The sequence below is a fragment of the Danio rerio genome, chromosome 8, assembly GCF_049306965.1.
Source record: "Danio rerio strain Tuebingen ecotype United States chromosome 8, GRCz12tu, whole genome shotgun sequence".
In the NCBI taxonomy this organism is placed as follows: domain Eukaryota; kingdom Metazoa; phylum Chordata; class Actinopteri; order Cypriniformes; family Danionidae; genus Danio; species Danio rerio.
Genome location: NC_133183.1, coordinates 27,449,659 through 27,477,500, shown reverse-complemented (window position 1 = coordinate 27,477,500; position 27,842 = coordinate 27,449,659). Strand labels below are relative to the sequence as shown.

The 27,842-nt window shown below is 37.5% G+C and overlaps 2 protein-coding genes across 9 annotated transcripts in view; one reads left to right on the top strand and one right to left on the bottom strand.

Annotated features, from left to right (window-relative positions):
* Window positions 1-27,842, top strand: part of prex1 (phosphatidylinositol-3,4,5-trisphosphate-dependent Rac exchange factor 1) — a 161,155-nt gene that overhangs the window by 5,171 nt on the left and 128,142 nt on the right. Inside the window, exons 1-3 of one of the 7 annotated variants that reach the window (XM_073910420.1) lie at window positions 9,969-10,066; window positions 10,627-10,690; window positions 11,416-11,515. In XM_073910420.1, coding sequence (XP_073766521.1) covers window positions 10,644-10,690; window positions 11,416-11,515 — 147 coding nt within the window. In that variant the 5' untranslated portion in view covers window positions 9,969-10,066; window positions 10,627-10,643. Of the gene's footprint in view, window positions 1-9,968; window positions 10,067-10,192; window positions 10,478-10,626; window positions 10,691-11,415; window positions 11,516-13,596; window positions 14,182-27,842 lie in introns of those variants that run through there. The other 6 variants (XM_073910419.1, XM_073910421.1, XM_073910422.1 and 3 more) reach the window with 6 other exon arrangements.
* On the bottom strand, window positions 5,745-10,041 carry tmem81 (transmembrane protein 81). Of its 2 annotated transcripts, XM_073910424.1 has the most exons (3): window positions 9,941-10,036; window positions 9,585-9,651; window positions 5,745-8,660 (listed from the first exon to the last, which is right to left on the bottom strand). In XM_073910424.1, exon 3 carries the CDS (start codon window positions 8,656-8,658, stop codon window positions 7,879-7,881), a length of 780 nt encoding a protein of 259 aa, XP_073766525.1. In that variant the 5' UTR covers window positions 8,659-8,660; window positions 9,585-9,651; window positions 9,941-10,036; the 3' UTR covers window positions 5,745-7,878. The 2 variants fall into 2 exon arrangements, with proteins under 2 accessions (XP_073766525.1, XP_009302307.1); XM_009304032.3 differs by lacking the exon at window positions 9,585-9,651 and having other exon boundaries at window positions 9,941-10,041.

Sequence of the window (27,842 nt, the reverse complement as noted above, 5' to 3'; positions counted from 1 at the left end):
GATTTCTGAAACCGCTGTTCTTCGGACTAGAACCGGATTGTCGGGTTGCCGCCGTTGTTGAGGTCAGCTCCTGTCTGCGTCTCAACTTTGCAGACGTACATGACGAGCTGCCGGTGAGCATGAAGACGAACGGCGTCACACCGCCCCGTAGCGTATGCTTAAAAAAACGAAATGCAGCCATACGTACCTCCGGCTAGATAAATCGCGTTCTCCATAAACGTCCGCGAGATTTTTTGAATGAGCTTTGGTTGAGTGCAATGGTACAGCTGTTTGTGCATTGCTGTATTGCGATTTATAGCAAGTTTAGAGATCAATAACCAGAAAAATGTACAGTAATGTGGTATGAATCTGGGTTTGCTGATAGATTGGAACATTGTCTACAAGACCTCAGTGAGATATTCAACGCACCCTTAAAGACTGCTGAGATATAGCGCCACCAATTGTGCAAAGAGTGCAATGGTACATAGCTGTTTTTGCCTTGCTGTATTGCGATTCATGGCAAGTTTAGAGATCAATAAGCAGAAAAATGTACAGTAATGTGGTATGAATCTGGGTTTGCTGATAGATTGGAACATTGTCTACAAGACCTCAATGAGATATTTAACGCACCCTCAAAGACTGCTGAGGTATAGCGCCACCAATTGTGTCAAGAGTGCAATGGTACTTCGCTGTAAGCGATTTTTTTGCAAATTCAGAGGTCAATAACCTAAAATTGGTACAGTAATGTGGTATGAATCTGGGTTTGCTGATAGATTGGAACATTTTCTACAAGATCCCAGTGAGATATTCAACGCACCCTCATAGACTGCTGAGATATAGCGCCACCAAATGTGTCAAGAGTGCAATGGTACTTTGCTGTATTGCGATTTTTTGCAAGTTCAGAAGTCAATAACCTAAAATTGGTACAGTAATGTGATATGAATCTGGGTTTGCTGATAGATTGGAACATTGTCTATAAGATCCCAGTGAGATATTCAACGCACCCTCAAAGACTGCTGAGATATAGCGCCACCAATTGTGCAAAGAGTGCAATAGGACTGTTTTTGCCTTGCTGCATTGCTATTTATGGCAAGTTTAGAGATCAATAACCTAAAATTGGTACAGTAATGTGGTATGAATCTGGGTTTGCTGATAAATTGGAACATTGTCTACAAGATGCCAGTGAGATATTCAACGCACCCTCAAAGACTGCTATGATATAGCGCCACCAATTGTGTCAAGAGTGCAATGGTACTTAGCTGTATTGCGATTTTTGGCAAGTTTAGAGGTCAATAGCCTAAAATTGGTACAGTAATGTGGTATGAATCTGGGTTTGCTGATAGATTGGAACATTGTCTACAAGACCTCAGTGAGATATTCAACGCACCCTCAAAGACTGCTGAGATATAGCGCCACCAATTGTGCAAAGAGTGCAATGGTACAGCTGTTTTTGCCTTGCTGTATTGTGATTCATGGCAAGTTTAGAGATCAATAACCAGAAAAATGTACAGTAATGTGGTATGAATCTGGGTTTGCTGATAGATTGGAACATTGTCTACAAGACCTCAATGAGATATTCAACGCACCCTCAAAGACTGCTGAGGTATAGCGCCACCAATTGTGTCAAAAGTGCAATGGTACTTCGCTGTAAGCGATTTTTTTGCAAGTTCAGAGGTCAATAACCTAAAATTGGTACAGTAATGTGGTATAAATCTGGGTTTGCTGATAGATTGGAACATTGTCTACAAGATCCCAGTGAGATATTCAACGCACCCTCAAAGACTGCTGAGATATAGCGCCACCAAATGTGTCAAGAGTGTAATGGTACTTTGCTGTATTGCGATTTTTTGCAAGTTCAGAAGTCAATAACCTAAAATTGGTACAGTAATGTGATATGAATCTGGGTTTGCTGATAGATTGGAACATTGTCTATAAGATCCTAGTGAGATATTCAACGCACCCTAAAAGACCGCTGAGATATAGCGCCACCAATTGTGCAAAGAGTGCAATGGTCCATAGCTGTTTTTGCCTTGCTGTATTGCGATTTTTGGCAAGTTTAGAGGTCAAGAACCTAAAATTGGTACAGTAATGTGGTATGAATCTAGGTTTGCCGATAGATTGGAACATTGTCTATAAGACCCCAGTGAGATATTCAACGCACCCTCAAAGACTGCTGAGATATAGCGCCACCAATTGTGCAAAGAGTGCAATGGTACTTAGCTGTATTACAATTTTTGGCAAGTTCAGAGGTCAATAGCCTAAAATTGTTAAAGTAATATGCTATGAATATGGGTTTGCTGATAGATTGGAACATTGTCTACAAGACCTCAGTGAGATATTCAACGCACCCTCAAAAACCGATGAGATACAGTGCCACCAATTGTGCCAAGAGTGCAATGGTACATAGCTGTATTGCGATTAATGGCAAGTTTAAAGGGTCAATAACCAGAAAATGGTACAGTAATGTGGTATGAATCTGGGTTTGCTGATAGAGGGGAACATTGTCTACAAGACCTCAGTGAGATATTCTACGCACCCTCAGAAACTGCTGAGATAAAGCATCACCAATTGTGCAGAGTGCAATGGTACATACCTGTTTTTGCCTTGCTGTATTGCGATTTATGGCAAGTTCAGAGGTCAATAACCTAAAATTAGTAGAGTAAATTAATATGAATCTGGGTTTACTGATAGATGGGAAGATTGTCTACAAGACCCAAGTAAGATTTTCAACGCACCCTCAAAGACAGCTGAGATACAGCGCCACCAATTGTGCCAAGAGTGCATTGGAACAAAACTGTTCTGCTGTGTCAAAATTAACTAGTGGTACCTAGCCTGAAAATGCTAGTGTTTAATTTGTGTATAATCTTATTTCTGGTGTTGTGATAGACAAGTACAATATGTATAAGCTTCTTGTAATTTTTTAAATAAAATACCAACAATAAGCTTAATAATAATAATAATAGAATTAATAATAATATTATTAATATTTTTTATTTTTATCATTTATATTAATATTAGTAGTATTAGTACTGTTAAATTTATGTAAATTTGTATAGGTATATAGTTAATTTGTATATATATATATATATATATATATATATATATATATATATATATATATATATATATACACACACAGGGCCGACATGGTGGCGATGTGGGTAGCACTGTCGCATCACAGCAAGAAGGTTGCTGGTTCGAGCCTTGACTTGGTCAGTTGGCCTTTCTGTTTTTGCATGTTCTCCCCGCTTTCACGTGGGTTTCCTCTGGGTGCTCGGTTTCCCCCACAGTCCAAAGACATGCAGTACAGTTAAATTGGGAAGGCTAAATTGTCCATAGTGTACGACTGTGGATGTTTCCCAGAGATGGGTTGCAGCTGGAAGGGCATCCGCTGCATAAACCATGTCCTGGAGAAGTTGGCGGTCATTCCGCTGGGGCGACCAAAGTTTAATAAAGGGAACAAGCCGAAAAGAAAATGAATGAATACATATACATACACTTAAATAAACACAGACACAGGAAAATGTATTGTGTACTGTGTATGAATATATATATATATATATATATAGAGAGAGAGAGAGAGAGAGAGAGAGAGAGAGAGAGAGAGAGACATATTTTACACACATATTTATAAATAGGTACATATTAATAAATTTTTATAAGGTATATAGATTAATTGGCATTTATTTTAGTACAATATGTATAAGTGCATTGTAAAATATTTTTATTTCACTACTACTATTACTACTAATAATAAAAATTAATAATAATAATAATTCTTAATATTATTAATAATAATAATAATAAATCATTATTATTAAATGATTATGTATTGGCATCTTTATTTTGTGTAAATTTATAACACAAACATACTTTTATTATCTTTAGTGTTAAACATTTTTAATGTGAACACACACACACACACACACACACACACACACACACACACACACACACACATAGTTTATAGTACACACATACATAGTATGTAGTAGGCACACAAATACATAAAAGTTAAAAATAAAACATTAAATGAATATGCAAAAAACTTGGCATATAGCACCTCCAACTGGGCATTTATTGAAATGACTGTATTTTGACCGTTTTTAGGTCTGTCTTCTCAATGGGATAGAATTATAAATATTTATACATATGCAGACGCGTGTATAGACGTATACTATTAACCTGTTGTGTAATATTAGAGAGAACATGGTACAGTATTCAATTATGCAATAGCTCATTCAGTTCAATTCACATTTATTTGTATAAGGTGTATAAAAAGGTGTATAAAAAGGTGTATAAGAAGTGCATTGTCTGTTCTTTGAAACAACAGGTTTAACAAAACTTGAATTGTATTTACAGGCGTGGGTGTCAGAAAAAGCTACTGAAATCTAATACAAATTGTATTTGCAGATAAAACATATGCATTAACTTTTACAACTTGAATTAATAAAACAATTATTTTGTATCTAAAATCCTTGCTGAGGCAGGCACTGTCTATTCATAGGTGGGTCATGTGAAGTCTTCATAAAGGACTATTTCTGAAAAAAAAACAGAAATATATTGTACTCAAACGATGGCACTGTCAATAATTAATCAATGATGCAATTAGATTTCATGCTTGCAGCCCGTTTTCTATCTTATATCAGTTTCATTTAGCATTTTTCATTTTTCAAAAAGGAACATAAATAAACACGGTCCCTGAGATGAGCGCGAATAAGAAGCTGAAAAACGGAAGCGTCGCGGTTTTTAAGGTGGACCGCATAGCGTCAATAAGAAGCTGCGAATAAGAAGCTGGATTCAGCCTCGTGCTGTTTGTTTATGGAGCTCCGTGCTAGAGTTCTGCTCCCGCGATTTATTCGGAAATTTATTCCCGCGCCGCAGAAATCTGGCGCGGGGAGAGAGAGAGAGAGAGAGAGCGAACGAACGAACGAGCTTTGTGTACTTTGTGCTGTGTGTGTGTTTTGATACAGACAGCTTGGCTGTCTGGACTGTATACTGGGTGATATTTGGTTGTGTTCTCCGCTCTAGCGGGACCGGGCGCGGCGGGCAGAAAACGGAGCGGGTTCTCAGGCTAAAACCTGGCGGGTGCGGGCTGAAGCGGGAGCGTTGTCATCCGGAGGTGTGTGTGTGTTTTTGTGTGTGTGTGGTATGGCGAGTACACGACTGTCTCCTTCGTTCGGTTATCCGTGGCACTATCCACTCGCCATAGTGTGGCAGCTAAAGTCCACTTCTACACTATCGAGCGTGTATGAACTGTGATTACTTTTTAAATTGCTGATTAGCTATTGGCCATTTCCCTCTCTGACTGAAGGCAGTCGACCAATCGCGACAGACTGTCATCGGCCCAATCAGCGCAGATTAGCTTCGCGCTAAGGAGGGGTTTGGGAACAAATGAATCACTGGACGATTCATACAGGAGTCACTGGGATAATTAGATAAAAATAAATGCAGATTATAAGACCATGAAAGTGTTTTTTGACCTTGCATGCATATTAGACTGTTGTTGGAGACCCTTACAACCAAGATATGACCTTATTTCATGTATAATATGGGCTCTTTAAAAAAAGTTTTCAAAACTGTACATTTAATTTGACTTTTGTTAAATGTTTTATTGAGATGTTTTGCTGGTGATTGGATTGGCTCACATGAATAGCTTTACATGGACAAATGATTTAAGACCTACACAACCATATTTGAGTAAATTTAAAACTTTTTAAGGCCTGAAATTTTGTTATTGATTTTTTTTTTTACTTTTTGAGACCCCGCGGACACCCTAAAATATCTGACCAGCTGATCACATATCAGCAACGTGTAGACGTGGTCAAAACATGACATGTGATTGTGATTGAATGTGATTTATGTTGCCTTATACTATTTCAGACAATGCACTGGAATTTTTCAGCCATTACTGGCAGATAAAAAAATACTTGTACATAACAGAGATCAGAAACGAAATCAAGCTTATAGAAAGGCAAAAGTAACTCAAATACCACTCGCTACAAACAAACGATTGCCGAAGATCTCAAAAGTTCTAACCAAACAATCAAACTTTGGAAGTGATGAACCACACTGGCTGCCTCTCGTGTCTTTTTTATGAACAACCTAACTGTATGAATCCATCCTGCCTTGTATAATAGGATCAGACTGGTGTAATGTGTCAACGACGGCAAATTATGGGTGCTTGACCCTCTAATTAACGCTTGATCTCTTCAAAGGATGTCAAAACAAGATGTGCGTGGGGGTCTGCCCTTTAAATAATAGGAAAATGGTTTGCACTGATATCTCTTAAATAATAATAATTATGTATAATTAATAATAAAATTGTATATTCACAGCCCCTGTAAACTGGTAGATCTAGCCTACCGAAAGACTACCCAATCAGTTCAAATTTTTGGTGAAGTAACATAGGTTTCAATCTACATATAAGCATGGCTGGTATAAGTTTCTGACAGTATGATAACCTTGGATAAAAATATCACGTTATCACAGTATTGTGTTTACTGCGGTAAAATAATGTTTTTTAATTACTTTTTCCTCATTAAACACAATATATTACATTTTAGGAATGATTTAAAATATTTTGGAACAGTAAATGTGAGGCTACATAATTAAAATAAACCATTGAATTCTATCTTTATTAGTTTCAAAAACACAGATTTCCTTACAACACATGAAAAAAAAAACTATAGACCTTAGAAATGGTATAACAAAGCGTTTTTGCGGTTTTAATATCCTGACACTTTCGAACCTTGGTAAACCTTGAAACCGGTTATCGCCCCTTGCCTATCTACATATAACTTAATTAAAGTAAAATCTGACTCATGGTGTGTATAAAATATGCTCATATATCGCACATGGAAGTTAAAGTAAAACAGTAAGGGTCTTTCATGGAAAAACATTTATCAGAGCAGGAATGCAAACTTTTCACTGTTCGTCAAAATTCACTCTTTTATATCATAAATAGGTTTTAGTCAACGTATAAGTAATACACTGGATATCAGGGATATTGTGATTGCACATTTTAAGTACCAATTGAGCGTTGGTCAGTACCTGGATGGGAGACCACATGGGAAAACTAGGTTGCTGTTGGAAGTGGTGTTAGTGAGGCCAGCAGGGGGCACTTAACATGTGGTCTGTGTGAGTGCTAAAGCCCCAGTAAAGTGAAGGGGACGCTATAGTGTCAGTGAGTGCTGTCTTAAAAATTAAAAATGTTTAATTTCAAAAATTCCATGGCACTTGTCTTAAAGAATAGGGGTGTAATCCTGATGTCCTGGCCAGGTTTCCTCCATCTGCCCTTATGACCTCCCAATCATCCCCATCCACCAAATTGGCTCTATCACTGTCTCTCCACTCCACCAATAGTTGGTGTGTGGTGAGCGCACTGGCGCCGTTGTCCTATGGCTGCCGTCGTATCATCCAAGTGGATGCTGCACACTAGTGTTCGTGTGAAGAGACCTCCCTCATGATTGTGAAGAGCTTTGGGTGTATGGCCATACACAATAAATGCGCTATATAAATACACATTACATTGTTTAAGCTCTACAGCCAACCAGAGTATTGTTACTTACCCTATCCATCCCTTTATGACCACAGCTCACCAACTTGTGATGGCTACTTCCAGAAGCATAACACAGGATTCATGAACATCACAATGAGTCACTAATGACTGATGATTGTTGATTAAGTGAACTGTTTATCACTTTTAACACAAACTTGAATGTTTTTTTTTAAAGTTCATTAACAACTCGGCTCTATAAATAGTACACAGTAGTTGGAACATGTTTTTTAATCCCACACATTAGTGACAAGGTCAAACTCATTCTTAACACATCTGTGACTCGTAGGACTAAATAAGCCTGAGGTTATTTTGGGATCTTCAGTTAACTCTTTAATCAATCAAATGTTGTCCTGGCAAAGGTGAGCTGCTCTTCTTGCTCTTCTAGAGTAACAAAACAAGAATATAAAGATGACCACCGCGATTGCAAAAGATAAAGGCACACTGATAATCACAATATTCCTGATTGTGCTGCTGGAATACACTTTTCTTGAGCTAGTGAGGTTAGCAAACCGGCTCTCAGGGATTTCCCAGTGAATCAGACCTTGAGCGAAGTCTAAACTCAGATCTTTAGGAGACAACACCTTCACGCCTTTGTACATCCTCTTCACTCTTCGTTTACCGGTGTCCAGTACATCACAGCGATACGTCCCAGAGTCCTCCTCTCTGAGAGGGTCTAGCACCACCTTGTCCAGGCTAAGGGCTTCATAACGGGTGAATAAGGAATCATCGGTGGTGATGATGGCAAATGCAAAGCGCCAAGACACTACAAAGGAAAAGCGACCCATGGCTTCCATCACCTCCTCCAAGCAATCGAGCACCAGTCGCCGACCAACAGTAGCGGTTTGGGTCTTTAGGCCACACTGCCAGGAGTCCAGGCAGCTTATGGTCCTCAGCTTGCAGGAACTTGTGGAGATGTTTCTGGTCACTCCAATAGGACAGAGTTCTTGAGTTAGGAGGCCGAGTCCACAGGTAACACTGCAGGGGAAGCTACGTGAGACAACCCAGGTGTGGATCTGCTCCAGTTCTTGCAGTTCAGCTTGGCTTAAAGTGCTACACTGACTGTCGGAGAACAGCGACGTCCAGAGCATTAAGACCAGCCAAAGTGTGGAGAGAGCCATTACTGTGACACAGAAGAGGAGCAATAGTCTAGCCAAGCTGTCAGTAGATTTTCAGTATGACAGTGTCTTTTAATAAATTATTTATCATATTTTTATTTAAAATTAACCGTTTGCAAGAAAATGTAATTGTTTGCTTTTTATCTAATTATTTGTTTTAAAATTTAAGTATTCATATTTTAAATTAGTTTTTGCCTTAGAAAATGGAAATATTGAGAAATGTGAAAAATTTACAATACAAACAAATATAGTATTAGTTATAGGCCCACACAGAATGTTCACAGCAAATAATTACATTTATTTACGTATATTTATTTATTTTTAGTGGCTCTATTATATGAGATGCCAAACAAGTGCTTCTAATCTGATTTGCAATGTAAACCTTCAATAACAGTTTTATGCTTATGCTTTATGTGTTGTTTTCAGCTCCTATAATCTCAAAATCATTCCATATACAATACCGGTCAAAAGTGTGTGGTCAGTATAATTTTTATATGTTTTAAAATAAGCTTATCCTGCTGACCAAGGCTGCATTTATTTAATCAAAAATACAATACAAATTGTAAAACTGTGAAATGTGATTGCACTATAAAATAACTGTTCAAAGTAGTTTATCATTTCATTTATTCATTTATTACAGGAGTTTTAAAGATGAATTTTCAGCTTCATTACTAAGTCTTCAGAGTCACATGATCCTTCAGAAATCACTCTAATATTAATTAATATCATTATAACTATTATTATTATTAATGGTATTAGTAATAAAAGCAATAATGACAAGAGTAATAATTTCATTTAAAACTACATACAATAAGAAAGCAGTTATTTATATTTTTATAAATATTTAACAATTTAACATTTCTTTACATAAATGCCTCCCTGATTAACAGAATAACTAAAAAAAAAAAAAAAACATGAAAAAAACTGACCCCAAACTTTTGACTGGTAAGTTAACTTGGTGTATATCTTCAGATATCTTCATGGCAAGTCAGGGTTCTGAAATAGCATGTATGACGTTACTGTTAAATATCTTGTTCAACATGTATCCTTTCAGCAGATTTAAATTAATATTTAATTAAATATTAAATTCCTTTTTCGTCTTTTAATAATCTTTAGTATACAGTAAAGTTAAATTTTAAGCAAACAAATTTAAAAAACAAATGTTTGTTCCATAATTATGCTCCAAACTGTTTTATCGCACTTATTATTAGGACTATAAGATTAAAAATATTTGTTATATTGAATAATTTATCAATCAGAAAAAAGAAAATGTGGATATTATTACCTCATTTGATACTTGTCAACCGTCAACTGTCGATTCTGATTTCCTTCAAAACATCATCTGTGAAAAAAAAACGTCACGTGTGTACGTTCATCGATTGATCTGGTCAGGTCGTTTAAAATAATAGAGGTGAGGAAATTAAGCTATAATTATTAATTAAAACATATATTATTTGTTTAAAATATATATTTTAAGTGAGTTATAATCTCAGACGGACAAAAAGTCAGAGTTTTTGTTATGTTGCCTTTTGCCGCCACAAGATGGCGGTCGGTCACAGAACATTTGACAGAGTGATTACGCTACCGGTTTGGTTGAAGTAACAAATTTATTGATTGTATTTACATGTTTGTCACCTATATTTGTTTAAGTTTTCGGTAAAAAGTAATATTTAAGTCACACCAAAGCAAACAATGACAACTTTAGACTTCTCTAGTATGTTTAGTTAGTGTGGGCAGCCAAGTAAAGCAGGACCAGCGGTTATTGACACCTCTCAAATGTCGCACAGCTATGAAATGCTTGGAGCTGAACGACTCCTGTGGGGTAAAGTGATTCAAACCAGGCCAAAGACTCATTCCTAACCTTTACGTTTTTGTCCATTCATTTGGTGGAGTCTGGTGGTTTAGTGGCCAAATATTTTAGTGTGAGAGCGATGAGAACTTGACTCTAGTCTTTTGTGATGGTGTAAACAGGATGTGGACAGGCACTGATGGCTGATTGTCATGCTGAGGATGCATCACCTCAAGGGCACACACGGTATGAACAAAGCCTCGACAACCTTCTGTACATCAGAACAAACAAACTAACATTTACAGAGACAGTTCAACCATTTCTGTCACCATTTACTCCCTTTCTTGTTAACTAAAGTGACTTCTGTGTGGACACAGAAACAAAAATGATAGTTCTGGTAATTAATATTAATAGCCTATGTATATTTACCAGAATACCCCATGTGTTTTAAAATGACAGATTTAGACTGTTAAGACTTATTTTAACAAAATGAAGTTCTAATGGCTTTAATGATTAAAATAAACAGTGGAAGCTGACTGCAATGATCATGTCATTTGCGTCACTACCATTGTAATTTTGACGGTAGGTGATCTGACTACTTTTCATCTACAGTTTTATATTCATATTAGTTTTATATTCACAGTTATTTCAACATATTTGTATCCAGTGTAGTAGTTTAGACACCTGTTAGCCTGGATGCATGAAGTGTGTTCAGTAGGGTAAATTTCTTTGGCTCAACACCAGAGCTGGTCGTTTGTCTGGCTATTTAATATAGCCTATGGGAGGAACGTTTTTCCTCCTACTAAACTGCTTTGAAGTTGCTGGTGGTACCTACAGGTCAATACCATTTAAAACAAAATCTCAGGACAAACATGGATTTCAAAACAGCTTTATTGTAAACTATATATTTAAAGTTTAATCTATCAGAATAATTAATCATCTTATATTCATTCATTTTCTTTTTGGCTTAGTCTCTTTATTAATCTGGGATCACCACAGCAGAATGAACCGCCAACTTATCCAGCATATGTTTTTTGCAACGGATGCCCTTCCAGCTGCAACCCATCACTGGTAAATATCCATACACTCTCATTCACACACATACACTACGGACGATTTAGCTTACCCAATTCACCTGTACCACATGTTTTTGGACTTGCGCCATCGTGCTGCGGCTGCTGCCCCTAATCATCTTATATCAATACGTATTAAATCTCTGCATAGTATAATTTTTAAAATAAATTTTTAATTCACCAAGTGAATATAACTTCAAATGTTTGCTTTAATTTAACAAGTGCCTCATTACAACATGCAAATTAATAAAACTAATTTGAGAGGTAAAGACATGTTCAATGGTTTGGCGATCAGAGTATGATCAGTAAAGGCTCTCACAGATCCCCTGTAAGGAAGAACCATAATTCTCCCATAAAATCATTAAAAATGTTTATTTACTGAAATCATTGTGCCCGTTTGAGATGGTCTTTGAACAACTGTTTCAAAGTTTTGAATCTTCATAAAGTTATAAATAGACTAAAGCAGAACATACAAATCTCATTTTTTATTAAATAATCTCTTGTGGTTTGAAAATGAAAGATAATAGTCAATATCATAATTCAGTTGGTTGCACTGATTTTGATTTATTCATCCAAAAATGACCAAATAATGACATTCAGTATATTATACAGCTAATTCTGCTTTTCTGACTTGACTCTAATGCTGTATTTTCTGTTATGGAAAAAACATTACTAAACATGGCAGGGATAGGGAGTCCTGGACTATGTTAAATAATACTCCTTTTCTAAAGCCTTTATCACAATGATTCCGACAAATACACTGTTAATACCCAAGATCATTTGATTTTGGCTCATTCACACTGCCAGTGATTTAATGGAATCTGTGCATGTGTTCATGCAGAACCTGAAACTCACTGACTCTGCTTCAGTCAAGTTGGACATTTATCATTTATTATCCTTCAGCTTAGTCCCTGAATTATCAGGGGTCTCTATAGCGGAATGAACCGCCAACTACTTTCTCACATGTTTTACACAGCAGATGTGCTTCTAGCTGCAACCCAGCACAGTGCTGGGAAACACCGATACACTCCCTCATTCACAGACACGTGGACATTTTTTGTGAATGCTGTTTTTAAATAGGGTATATGCACAGCTGCTGTTTCTTCTCATACTGATAAACTTCCGGTGAACGGTTAATGTGACTTTTTCAATTTTATATGGTTCCTTTTAAAGCATCGATGTTGTAATATTATTAAAATATAATCAATTAAATAGACTTAAGCATTTATTTAGTTGTTCATGTGTAAAACAAGATGAAAATCCGTTCACACGCACATACTCGTAAGGATCAGCAGGCTAGCGCAGAAACTTCATTGAAATTGCTGGGGTAAAATAAATTTTCATATTTTAAAGACATGGTGTGGAAAAATTTAATTTAATGCAGTACTTCTTGTACATTCTAAGACCCATTTTGTATTGCATATTAATTAGGCAGTTAAGATCATTGATTTTTAAAGAAAAAATGCGCCAATTTTGTAACAACATACAGTTTACCGGAAGCGTTTGACCCAGGTTACTGCAAAATTAAAAGTTCTTCTGCATATAGCGCATTAGCTGCTCAAATAAGTTGCATGAGTAGGCCTACATCATGTTCGACACATCATTTATGGCACTGGTTCTGGCTTTTGTTCACACAGCACTCGTTCTGGGACTGATTACTGCATTTTTACTAGGTCTCTAACCAAATCCCTTGACATGTTTGTGTTCACACAGAAGGCAATCCAGCAATTTTCTGGCAATTTCCCAGAATCAATAAGCAGTGTGAAAGGGGCTTAGTAGATTTATCTCTAGAGTCATCATCTCATGTAAGTTAACATCATTTTGATGTTCAAAAAGTACTGCTGTTTTTATTTTTGTGAAACCCTTAAAATGAGCATATACATTAGCCTACAATAAGAACATCAGACAATGTACCAGAGATGAAAATGAGCTTTCTTCTCAGATCCCCATCAAAAGATATGAAGGGGTATCAGTTTATCAAACTGATGACGTTTTTGATCAAGCGGTGCAACTTACAGACGGTGCCTAAGCGGCAGACTCGCTTCTCTCTCTCCACAGCTCTCACAACACTTTTCATGTAGTCCACACTGAGCACTCGTGCACTCGCTTCATCGGCTTTTACTGCACAGTTTAGCCAGTGATTTAACTGTGACTGATCGTTTCACGTGCACTCCTCTTTTTTTCCACATCACTTCGCTTCTCTGACCACTTTCTTCATTTACACCGCAGGCACCAGGTTACTTTTCTGGTCTGACTTTTTTTTAAACGGAAGATGTTTTTAATGAGATGCAAATTGCGCTGCGGTTGACTCCGATGTTGCGCGTCGCTACTTTTACAGAAGTTTCTTTAGTTTCAGAATAACATTTTCCCCTGCCGCATCCTGGCGCGAGGTTGCGTGCAGCGCGCTACGGATTAAATGGATTAATTACCACATCTTCACCTCAGTTTTCAAACAACTGGTTTATATCGAGTTTGTTTGGAGGCGCTTAACTCAACGGGTTTTTAAAAATGAGCGAAATAAACACTGAGGAGGACAATCAACATGAAAACGAGTGTCTCAGTGGCAAGGACTCGGACCGTCAGCTTCGCCTGAGACTGTGCGTTTTAAATGAGATATTGAACACCGAACGGGATTACGTGAGAAACTTGACATTTCTGCAGTCGGTAAGTGGACTGGGTTTGATCCAAACTTCTCTTAAGTGTTGTAGTTTGGACGCACATGTGTCTGGTTACATGTTACGGTCGCGCGGTTATTGTTACAGTCTCGTTTACAGGCTCATAAACTGGAGATAACGGGCACTGGGGAAGCTGTCAGGCAGTGTTTTAGTCACTGTAACGTACTGTCGTCAAGAAAAGAGGAAGAGGGAGAATACGTGATACATGCAGCTTTTCCAAACCAAATACTGTTTGCTAGGTTATTTTTAAGTGCCATTTTATTCATAACAAACATGAAGGGGTTGTTTTGTAGAGGGACTTCGTAGGGGTTTTGTTTATGATGCTTTGCAAGCATGTCAGTGTTGTTGGTCCAGAGAGTGTTTTAACTTCGCATTTCCCAGCATTGTTTTTCTTTATGCTTTTACAGATCTACAAGTAAAACTCAAATGCCATTGTTGATTTATTTAATTAAAATACTTTTTTTTCTTAGAAATATTAATAATGGTAGCAATAACACAAACACAATTTTCTAAAACTTGCATTTGAATGTTTTCACATATTTGTAGTCTTTCAGTTGAAAGACAATCACATTAATGTTTTAAGTTATGATCTGTCATTACTGAAGTGTTTTTATATGCAATATAAGCATTGGAGAATATATTTTGTTATTTCATACACCCAGATTTCAACTTCATCAATGCATTGCATTTATTGCTTTCATTTTTTTAAATATGGAAATGACAATATTATTTACATTAAGCTATGTTAACCTTGATTTAATAGGTCTTGATTCTTTACACACACCTCTTGTTCGGAATCGCTTCATCGATTGAATTACTGTAATGTGTGTTTTTGGGTGTACTTTAGAGATGACTATGAAGAGATGACTATAAAGGGTGAACACTTTCATATCGAGAAACCAGAGTCTGTCACTTTTGCTATCCTATTTGTCTAGGCTCTAGCAAAAAGTGTATTTCCTTGTCATGTGCCATTTCCTTTTATGTCTCGTAAAATCAGCATTGACTGAGAGGTGGGATTTTTTACTATTTTGGCCTGTAATCCCCTACAATTTTCAGTACACTTGTTTTGTTTTTTCTTTTGATAAGACCAGCTTGTGCTCATCAGCATACAGTCCCGCTCAGAGCAAACATGTGTCCCAGTGACGCCCCTCCCAGACAATCACTGACCCTCCACGGTATTTCAATGCTCTGAGAAGTGATAATAATGTATGTTAACAAGTAAAAACAAACACAGAAAGACTTTGAAATCTCCAGATTGTTAGTTGGCATACTTGACAAGTGTTTTCTTGCTCTCATTAGCATCAGATCATGACATAGCACGCCTGAATTTTAGCAGAGACAATCATGAACCCATACATATTCATCTTTTCATTCACCGATAAGGCTTATAAAAGTATTTAAGCACTGATACGATGGATAACCTAAAAAATGAAAACCTGCTGTTTGCTCATCTTGAGATTAAGGTGATTTTTTTTTTTCTTCTGCAGAAAGACTTTAGCTGAAAACGAAGTCATCTGTGGTTCGTAAACTGCAAGTCAATAGAATGTGATACAGACCATTTGCCAAGGCTGTGTATTAAAGATAATAATGTTATAAATGATTATACCATTTCTTTCACTGACTGTTTCACTTCTTAAGATCTCAATGTATTGTCAGGAGCCACAGATATTCTAGTTTTGCCTGTATGTTTACATGTTTTCATTCCAAAATGTAAGGTTTCAGCTAAATTGTCTATAATGTTCTGCTAAGGCTGCACGATACTGATAAAATATGCAGTTTGCTTTAATCTTGTTGAGAATTGCGATGAAGATTTTTCTTATGATGTAAAATTTCCCTAGAGAAATGCTTTTTTTATTTGCTATTTTAAAACAATGATTTAATTCAGGTAATGATTGTATTAAATAAACAATTAATATATGATTTTTCTGATGTAACTGAATCTAAAAAAACTGTCAAGGTGCAAACATTTACTTTAAAATGTTATAAATGAGTATAGAAAAGTCCAGATCCGATCACGTGATCGCAAATCGGGCCCGAACACTAGGTTTTAGACTCTTATCGGAATCGGACCTTACCTTCCGATCAGGACTCGAATATATATGTATATATATATTCCTATTATTTTTTACGCATCTACAGTTATGCGGTGGCAGAGTTAGACCTCTTTATTGACTTTACACAGAAACAGCAACGCGTGTGGCATGACGTTATTGGTTAAATGTTGGCAAAGTAAAACACGATAGCCGCTTGAAGCGGAAAGCGCGGGTATGTCCATGGTCTGGAGGTATTATAAAGTTGATAACGATGACATTGCCACAACAGACTGTGAGATATGTAAACTTGGGATTGCCTGTTGGGTATTTTAAGTTAATGTGCCATTTGTTTTTATATTAGATTTTCTTTCTTTTATATTTACTGTTGCACTAAAGTAGTTCAAGCTACCTTACAGAAGTGCTCTGTTTGATAACTTGTTGAATGTTAAAATATTAATTACATAAAAATAAGGATTACATAAAATAAGGAACATCCTGGATCCGTTTCTTCACTCCTCTTTATTCTTAAGTATTATAAAAGTATCGGATCGGGTTTCGGTATCGGTAGATACTCAAAATCAAATGGCTGGCTCGAATTTAAGGACAAAAAAAATTAAATATCTGATCGAGACATCTCTAGAGAAAACCTTCACAGATATTCTGATTCTCATTGGCAGTTGTCATTTGTCTCGCTAGTCTCACCTCACGCCATGTTTTAAGTAAAAAGTCAACCAAATAAGTAAACTTACAGTAAATTAAGACATTTTTTTCCCACTGTAATTTCGAATTCCCAAATGCATTTCTTACATTCCACCCTCGTGCATTTTCCCTAGTTCAAAACCTCATAATCCAGGGATAAATTTAACAGGATCAAAAGGAACCGGAGAGGTTTTGCAAACATGCCAATGAGGGGTTAGCAGCCTTACAGTTATTAAACCAGTTTTATAACAGTCCCTCTTAATCATATTGGTTCGTTAAGCTCCAATACTACAGTGGCTTTGTGAAGAAGATGCCAATTGATGGCGTCAGTACTGTTCAGGGAAAGACACTGTTTCTGGTTTTTAGGGAGAGGATGAATTTTTGTCCTAGTTCTTGTTCTTTGCATATGGGAAGAATCATAGGCTCCTCTCATCTGCTGAGTCTCAGAGGGTTTGATCTCCCTAGCGGTGCATCTGATGTTATCTGATCTGGAAGCATTAAGTGAAGCGCGTCCAATCAAATTAGTCCCCACAGATGCACCTGACGGTCTCTCGTCAAGATGTGTTGACGCAGGTGAAGCGAAGCGGGCGGTGGTGCATCAGGTGAAAGAGAGAGGAAACCACTTCATCTTTCATTCTTTCTGTGTAAAAAAACAAGGCTGTGCTTGAGATCAATATCAAAGACGTCTGGCTTTCAACTCATGACGGCCATGCAAGGTGGTCTTTATTTTCTTTTGTCAGGGGCACAGCAAAGCCAAACATCACTTGCTGCCACTGTAGGAAGACTGTATAATTGCTTCATGAATTTGTTCAGATGTTTATGTTAGATCCCTGGAAAACTTTTATCAATCTGAAAGACTTCAGGACTGTCTTTGTTTGCACGCTGAATGTCTCCTTTTGCGTTTGTTTATCTGCGGAATTCAACAAGGACTCTCAAATAGATACTACAAAAGGACAGTGTCAGTTTCAAAGAAATAAACCAGGCTGTAATTTCATAAACGGCAGGCAGAACCAGAGATTCCCTTGAGAGTACTATTTAGGCATCGTGCCCAGATTTTTTCTGTCATTTTTGAATTTTAGATCAGAGATAAACAGATTTAGGGTCACATATTAATCCATAGATACTGAAAGTCCCTGCCTATAAAATTGCGAATTATGTCGTATTATCCAGTGACTGTCCATTTCACATCTACTTTGAGTGGCACTTAAAGAAGTGGTTTTCAGAAATTGATTTTATTAATTGTTCCCATGAGGGTCCTGTCGAATGGAATTTTGAAACTTGGTTGACAAATTGGCACAGAAAAAACTGTTGCTAAATGCTTTATTTCATTTCAAAGTAGGCATTTTAAATTAATTATTTATTATTGCTTTGATGTTTTGTATTATCTTTTTTTTGTTAATTGTTTTTACATTGGCAATTTTTTATATTTAAATAATCACTTTAAAATTTCTATTTATTTTTATTTACACATTTAAATGTAAATGTTAACATTTCATGTTTTATTATGGAATTAATAAAGTTTCTTATTTTTTATTGATTTTATATTCACACACACACACACACACACACACACACACACACACACACACACACACACACACACACACACACACACATATATATTTATTTATTTTATTTTTTTTTTTAAAAAGTGGCATTTATTTGACCAAAAATTTTTGTTGGTTAATATTCCAAAGTGAATTTACAAACTAAATTTATATAGGGCTGAACGGTGGCGCAGTGGGTAGCATGTTCGCCGCACAGCAAGAAGGTCGCCTCAGCTGGGTCAGTTGGTGTTTCTGTGTAGGGTTTGCATGTTCTCCCTGTGTTTGCGTGGGTTTCCTCTGGGTGCTTTGGTTTCCCCCACAAGTTCAAAAACGTGGTATAGGTGAATTGGGTAGGCTTAATTGTTCGTAGTGTGTGTGAATGAGTGTATATGGTTGTTTCCCAGTGATGGGTTGCAGCTGGAAGGGCCTCTGCTGCGTAAAACATGTGTTGGATAAGTTGGGGGTTCATTTTGCCGTGGCGACCCCTGATTATAAAGAGACTAAGCCGAAAATAAAATGAATGAATGAACGAATTAAAATGCAGGAACATTTTTGTATTTAGTTAATGCATTGTAGGTGACTTGGTGGCACAGTGGGTAGCACTGTCTCCTCACAGCAAGAAGGTTAGTGGTTCGAGCCCCGGCTGAGCTAGTTGGCATTTCTGTGTGTTGTCTGTACTGTATGTTGAAAAAAATACCAATACAAATATGTTTTTTTTAATCATTGTTAATCTGAAGTCAAAAAGCAAGCTTTTAGTTCATCAAACATGTCACAGCATTTACAAGTCAATAGTTAATCCCTCTAGTTGCCTCCCATTTGACAGACATTCTAACCCATCAAGAAAATCTAATTACAAGGAAAGTTTCCCTGGAGCAACCTGAGGGTTAAATGTCTTTTTTAGGGGCAAAAAAAGTAGGAGGCTGGGATTTAATTACCTTTTCAGTTCCTAAATGTAAGAGCTTCAGTGTTTGCGTTTGACCAAGGATCCGCTTCCTGCGTTGGGTTGGGATCGGTGCCCCTCTGATGTCTTTGCTGCCAGTCCAGCTGTTGTTAATTCGTGTGGCCCAGCTGGGCTCCTGAGGACAAGAGCCTGTTCACCCAAACAGGATGGAGGAGCAGTGAGAGGAAGTAGACCTGGTGCTTCCTGCTTGCCCGATGATGTCTCTGTTTGAGTTCTTGCAGGAGGCAAGCGCAAGTGTAGGTTTTCTGGGTTATAAATAGCTTTATAGACCTGATCCTCGCTACAGTGTCACAACCAGCTACCCCAGCAGCCATATGGCTCAGCGGGGTACACGTCTGTGCTCACTAAACTATGGAAACAATCCTTGGCTTAAATAAACTGTGTTTAATGTGTAAGATGTAACTTCCATTGACAATTGTGAATCATACCTTAAGATTGTTTGTGCCTCTTTCAGTCTGCATGTCAAAGTACTACATGTTTATACCCAACTGACAGGACTGATATATTGTTCATTATTTGATATTTTTCAGTTAATGGCATTGACTGACAAGATTATCTGTTTGTTAGCTTTTATTTTGACAGTGCACAGGAATTTGCAGCGCCTTAGAGTATGAGATCAGATTGAGCTCAACTTTATTGATTAAACTTTATTAAACTGTATTTACTTATTTAAATACAAATTAATTTATTGACCAAAAAAGTTACGATTTAATAAAAGGCGCTGCATTTTCTCACAACACAAACAATTTACAAAAACGCACTGCATTTTCTCACAATGCAAACAATTTAATAAAAGGCGCTGCATTTTCTCACAACACAAACAATTTACAAAAACGCACTGCATTTTCTCACAATGCAAACAATTTAATAAAACGCGCTGCATTTTCTCACAACACAAACAATTTAATGAAACTCACTGCATTTTCTCACAACGCACACAATCTCCAAAAACACGCGGCATTTTCTCACAATGCAAACAATTTAATAAAATGGACTATGTTGTCTCACAACGCAAACAATTTACAAAAACGCGCTGCATTTTCTCACAATGCAAACAAATTATTGAAACGCAGTACATTTTCTCACAATGCAATCAGATTAATGAAACTCACTGCATTTTCTCACAACAAAAGCAATTTACAAAAATGTGCTGCATTTTCTCACGACACTTTCAAATAGCACAACAGAAATTTCTCAAGGGGACCCTAAAACATGACAGACTTGGCTAAACATAAGGGAATCAGGATGTTAAAATAAACAAACAAAGAAACTTACCTTTCAAACATCACCTGAAAAAATGCAGACATTTTATTATTTTTTGCATTGTGTTTTTAATGTGTTTGCATTGAGAGGATTCGCAGCAGGTGTGCTGTCAGTGCGTAAAATAGTATTTTTTGTTTATTTTTAGGATTTCATGTGCCTACACTAAAATAGGTATAAAGAGTCTTTGAGGCCGATATGCCCAATGTGATTTAGAAGTGTAGATGGAAGATTTAGCGCTAAGCGTTTTGTATGCCACCGTCAGGTTCACTGACCCCCGTTGACCCTCCAGATGCTCAGTAGCACTGATGATGATCAGTAGAGGCAGCAGTGCCACCTGTACTAAAGCAGACTGTAGCTGTGAGCTCTCGCCGTGACTGCCGCAAGCTCTCCTCATTACACTTCTCTACCCTCTAAAGTGTCAAACTACAAGTGTCTTAGTCACGCCAAGTCATGCGTTATAAGCCACGGCACCGAGGCACAAGTCAGCACCAGGAATTTCAGGAATCTCTTGAAAACTGAGCTCCGTTTGTTGGCCAGACCTTTCCTCCTGTTCTAGCATCTGATATCAAACACACACAGGAGTAATGTTGCTAATTATGGCTTAATTTTTAATGCTGATGAGCGATTGGTTTTGTTGAAAGGGGGCTTGAGTTTCCTCTTGTTCTACTCTGATAACGTATCGCTCGAAGGAAAAGTGCTTTTGTAGATTGAGCTTTTTCTGATGACTCGGCTGATGTCTGTTACACCCAAGGATGTTCATAATCCATCTCATTGCCACTTGCCTGAATCTGGACTATTTTTTTGAAGCCACCTGAGTCACAACTGTAATGTGACTAATCGCTCGAGAGGCACAGGACAATGACTGATTGGATGATGGCACCCAAACAGCACACAGAGTCCCAAAGCTTTCACTAGGGACTGTCCCGTGTTATGACGTCAAAGGCAGCTGACAGGGGAAAATATGTTCATTTCACCCTTAGGAGCCCTCCAGCCCAAACTAAACTGAGTTCTTGTAGAACATCTACTACTAAATCAATGAATTATTAATTGGGGAAGTGCAATACACTGTATTGGCAGTGAGAGTATGCAACATAAAGGACATATTGCATCATTGGAATTTTGTAAATTACTTTGCCAAAAGAAACATTTAGATGCTTTTGTGCAGTTAAAATCAAAATGTACTCTTTATTTTTATATGTATATACTAGTGCTTCATCTTTAATTAAATACCATAACCCTCCCTTCCTCCTCGAAACAACTTTTCTTCACTTCTGGTAATATGGAATGACTTTAGGATGAGGCTAACAGTGCGTGTCTTGTTTGTGTCCCTCTTGTCAATTGGATGTACATCATGATAAGTGAAGAAAGGACAATCTTAACTTCCATTTCATGCCTTTATAACAGGGGTGTCCAAACTCGATTCTGGAGGATGGTGTCCTGCATAGTTTAGTTCCAACTTCCTTCAACATACCTGCCTGACAGTTTCTAGTATACCTAGAAAGAACTTGATTAGCTAATTCAGGTCTGTGTAATTGGGGTTGGAACTAAACTTTGAAGGACATCGGCACTCCAGGACTGAGTTTAAACACCCCTGCTTTACAAGCACAGTATGAATGTTTTTCCACTAGGGAGTGCATATTCACAACAAACAATGATGACACAGTAACTGAGTGGGGAATTATGGGTAGGGTTGGGTATCGTTTGGGGTTATTTCGAGACCGGTGCTAAATTGATACTTTTAAAATGGTGCCTGAACTGATACTTTTGAGCCATAAAATTATGGTGGATGACTCTAGAAAACTCTTTTATTTTTGACAAAATCTTTTTTTAAATTATTTTAATAGTACAATATAATTTAATGATTTCCCTTAATCTGAATAAGACAATAATATGATTAAGATGTTTACACGAGTTGCTTTTTGAATGTTCCTGTCATGATCCCGTCTTACGTATTATAGTACATAGATTGTTTAACGTCATTGCGTCACCACACGTTTCCTCCAGAGTTTCATTTCAGGTGTTTTATTTGACATTTTTTGACTTTAACTACAGTTTCACTTTCATTCAGGAACATTACATTCATGCCCCCATGACTAATTGAGGTATTTGATGTGAGCATTAAGTAAGGACTGGTGAAAGAGTGCTCTTTTAATAGAATTTGATACCGCACGTTGAATGTAAATAAAAAAAACTCAGCATTTTTCTGACGCAGCATATAAATTTAGGCACCGAATTTTATATGCTGATTCGGTCCGTTGCATACCAGTTACAAAGGTACCGGTGCTATAATGGCACCGGGTTTCGGTGCCCAACCCTAATCATGGGAGATGTTGTCTTCATTGCATCCATTAGGACTCCTGCAGAAATCATGTACATGGATGAGCTGAAGTATTCAATAATTATCATGGTAGTATGATAGTAAAACGAGGGTCACACTGCACAAAAGCTATAGAGCTTTTATGCATATAGAATTAAAATAAGAATGCTGTTACTGATTGCTAGGATAAGGCTAAAGGCTTGTTTGTACTTCTGCATCGAGCGATCACCATGACCCATGGTGCATGCCTTGCGCATAGTCATGAATTTATACTTTTGTATGCTGTTTGTGTTGCTCAGCAATAACACATCCGAAATGCTAGCTGTTAGTAGGTTTTGTTATGTTCCTCTGTATCGAGTTTCTTTGCAGATGTTTTGTTTTTTCTGAATGCTACCTTAATGTACAAGTAGCTAAAGCTTACTCATTCAGAGACGGGAACCAGCAATGTGCAACAACGTTAATCGTTAGGTAAACACAAAACATCTGGAGCTCCTTCATTGGACTTAAAACATGTAAACATTCAATCCATCGGGCTCGCGGCTCTCAGCACCACTCACAATTGGCACAGCTACCAATCTGCCCAATCACAAAGCTTGTGCTTCACGTCGTTCCAACGTGTAATGAAATTTTTTGAGTGCGCGTCAGCGTCAGCCACGGCGAGGGCTATGCGACTGTACGAAGGGTGTGTCAGACCATAAGTGTGCGCTTAATGCAGAAGTATAAATTAGGCAGATTTTAAGATTTTTTTTGCTACATGGTGCAATGCTGCAGAAATACTAACCAATGTCCCAACAAAATGCTAAGTCAGTCAATGTGGTAACTGGTAAATGGAAAAAAACTGAACTTTATGTGGCAAATCGCCAACATTGCGTGTTTTCAGGTTCAAAATTTTTCCTCAGTAGTGAAATCTTGTTCAAAACAAACAGCAAAAGACTAATCCTCCCGTAGCCTTCTGTGGTCTGACAAATATTGTGAGTAAGCACAACTGCTGATGTTTTCTCTGATATTCAGTATTTAAGCCAGCTGAGCTAAAAGTCAAAGATAGAACCGGCTGATTGGTGAGTCACTGTGAGGTCAAGAGCACAGCATGAAACTGATAAAGTCGTCTGTGTTCTCTGCCAGAGGTGTTGATGAATTTAGCTCATTCAGATATCAAACACAGAAAACATTGATGAACAGTATATAATTAGTCACCGATGTCACCTGTGCATACTAACTGAATCTACACCTCAAATTTAATCACATCTACCTGGCTAGACGCCGAACAAACACTTGCGTGAAGAAGTCATGCCTGTTGACACCTCCTCATCATTTGCAAACAAGCAGACAGCAAACAAAGCCATGTGTTAGAGATTATGAACGCTATCAGACGGAGGAGAGGAATGCAGACCACAGGCACATGGGATAAGACTTTTAGCAGATGTTCCCGAAATGTTCAATAAACGACGGATTGTGGCTTGCAGCACAAATCGACACTTGCATAACTCCACTTTGAGTCTGTTTTTTGTTCTTGGCTGTTTAATTATTCAGGTGATGAGGATTTATGTGCATGCATGAGGTCTGTTTTTCTTCGGATGGCTCTGTGGGATGAGGGTGGTGATTATTTACTTGAATTAGCTGCAATGCAAGTGTTTTTTTCCACTCTCTCTTGCTCTGAGCATCAATAGCCTTGATTGTGACCCCACCACAAACATTACTTCTACAGCTGTAGACAATAGCTGCCTACTTGAGAGGCATGTTTTGCAAAGGGGAAAGGCAGCAGTAAATGGAAGGCCATATTGACCTTTGACCCCATTGACCAAGAGAGCTCTGAGGAATTCCTCAGTTTTCCAGAGGGAATTGCCCCTGTGGTTTTTGGCCAGAGGCCGGCCAAAGTGTCATGACTCTTGAGATGTCTTTTGGGTGAGATCTTCTGACGTATGGCTTTTCCAGTTGCTCCTGAAAGGAAAGAAATATGAACAGCATGATGTTAACTTATCCCACTTACCTCATTCTTGGACCAACAAAGGAGCGTGCAGTATTGATGGATGTGGACTGTGTCAGATTAACCGATTGGAACTGAATTATTTACTGGAGTCCACTCGGAAATGGAATCGGTCCGGTTAGCTTGATCTAAAGCATGTTTAAACTGTGAAGTCATTCATTTAGATGACTGGATAAGATCTATAAGAGAAAGGAACAGAAGTCACCTTATTGCCAGAAATGTGTGTTACAGATTTCTTATTCAGTATTTGGGATCACAGTAGGGCTGAACGATATGGGCTAAAGAAATCTATCGTGATTTTCTTGAACAATATTGCGATTTCAATTTTAATCATGATTTTAACTCACACACAGAGGTTTTACAGAGTGATTCTGAAATATAATTCAAAAGGAAAGCTATTAGTCTATATCAAAGACCTGTAGCATGTCTCTGAAACGGATATAAGAGGAAAAAAATCACCTAATAAAGGTGTAACAAATTGGCTCTAGAACAAACCTATAGCAAAACAAATAAATAGACTGTATGTGTGAGTGTGCGCTAGGGCTGTGCGATTTAGGGAAAACATCAAATTGGAATTTTATTTTTGACAAGTTTTGCGATTTCGATTTGATTTTGTAGTCGAGCTTCAGCTCAATAATCTGTATTGTAGCTTCTTACCGCTAAAGTGCAGTGAGTGTGAAATGAACTAAAAAGATATTAACTTCAGCATTTATTCAAATTTGTTTTTAAATATCCAGAAATTAAACACAAATTTTTTTTAAAAAATCAAATTTTTTTCTAGAGCTAACATTAAGCTCAAATAAAATGACGCGATTTTCTCTGTTTGTGCACAAAGCTTCTTGCACACCCTCAAATATACGCTGCTCAAGTGCAGATCTTCTTGTGCACTCTCAAATAAACACTGCTGATGTGCGATTTAGTGCGTTTATGTAACGAGTATGTCTCCAACATTTATTAGATTTGCTAGGAATATTTATGTCTCTAATAGACCTGCAGAGCGGTATTAATGCATTCTGAAGTAAAGTGAAATGGCTCCATAAAATAAACTCCAGAAAGACAAAGTCATAATATGCAGAGCCAAAGACCTTTATCTCTACAGTATAATTATGGAAAATGCGTTTATCTTAACTCAAAGCTGCGTCGTGTTTGCTGGCCTCATGCATTACACACCTGTCTGTCTGTCAGTCAGTCAGTCAGTCAGCAGGTAACCTTTAAGGGTTAAACAAATAACGCACAGCACCACTACAGTTACAGAAAAGTTTGCACTGTTATAATTCACTTACCTTTTAATACGTTTTGGTGCGATAAAAAACTGCTATTAAAAAAACGACTGAATGTTTTAAATGAAAAGCTGTAATGTAGCCGTGGCGGGATGAATTTTGGTGCGACGCCCCGCCACAGAGGAATGAATGTAGCGAAAACCATGTAGCTTATTATAAAAACAACAAAGTAATAATTGTAAAAATACAGAACACTCCGCAAACTAAAATGACAGAGAGACAGAGACAGATTGAAAAGTTCTGAGTGGGCAGAACGAAAGTGTGCTCCAATGTTCTGTTTGACCACATGTCAGAAGTAGTTGCGTGTACTTTTCTACTTGTCAACAGATTTTTTTTTTGTTTGTTACCATTCATAGATCATAGACCTCTTTGTGAGGCTGCAGTGAAATAGGCCGTTCACATATTGCGCGTGCACAAATTCGTTATTTCCAATGGAGGAGCCCGGCTTGCGTGCATATTGTGAGTGACGTGCGTGCATATTCCATGCCCACCCATTTGAAAACATCTCTACTTTCAGAATGCTGAAAGCGCACCATGAGTCACGTGACAAGAAGTGGTCCATCAGCTTCATACTTTGTATGGAATATACAGTATGGAATATTAGTAGACTAATTACCTTAGACAAACACAGAACACCCAAACGCGGTTGTAGTCGCCGAGCAATGACAGAAGAGCGTGAGTGCAAATAGCGTTAAATGCTGAAGGAAGCGTTGCGCCTTATGATTTCCACACGCTTTTAGATGCAACATGTGACTGACAGGTCTACAAATGACCTGATTCTGCGATACATCAGCCTTCTTATCTCCACAATAATCCCACACCACAGATATTGACTTTTTTAGGGGCACCAAGTCCTCCTGTGCTGAACACTATTTGCCATTAAGCTCAGTGTCCTGTTCTCACACTCTGTTTAGGTACGCTGCGTTATGATTGGTTTAAATAGCATACTGTGGAAAAATCGTGCAGTAAGGCGATTTAAATATCACGCATGTTCAAGTCGTGATTTCAGTATGATTTCAATTAATTGCACTAGATCAATTGAAGCCCTAGATCACAGGAATTAATTTTATGTTTGTAGATGTTTTGCCCTGCTTATACCTGGTCTTAAAATGAATTTTTGTCAATAAGTGGAGAAATCACAGGTACAAATACAATACATTTGGGTCTAAAAAGGTTTGAGCTTGCCCACTCTTGACCACTTCTAGAGCAAATGTGACTCGAATACTATAGATTAAACAAATGTAACATCGATTACAGGCTGTTGCTAAAGAAATAACCAAAAGAAGTAAAATTAAAGAGGAATGAGCTGACATTTTGACTGAAATCTTTTATAGGACAACATAGACTTGTTTTCAAGGAAGAACCATAGTATTAGTATATTTTTTGTCATTTTTATGGCTTTACGTAGAAAAGATCTACATGAAGATGGTTGAGAATATTGAATTATATTTAAACATCTTTCATATGACACAAAGGGAAATGTGTCCATTTTTATGTGTCCAGTTAGAACTTCCTATTTATTTTAGGAATGAATGAACTCAATAGTTTCTTCAATCTGCCATAACT

Bases quoted from the DNA above. Each gene is read 5' to 3' on its own strand.
- tmem81 (XM_009304032.3), bottom strand. From the start codon at position 8,658: ATGGCTCTCTCCACACTTTGGCTGGTCTTAATGCTCTGGACGTCGCTG.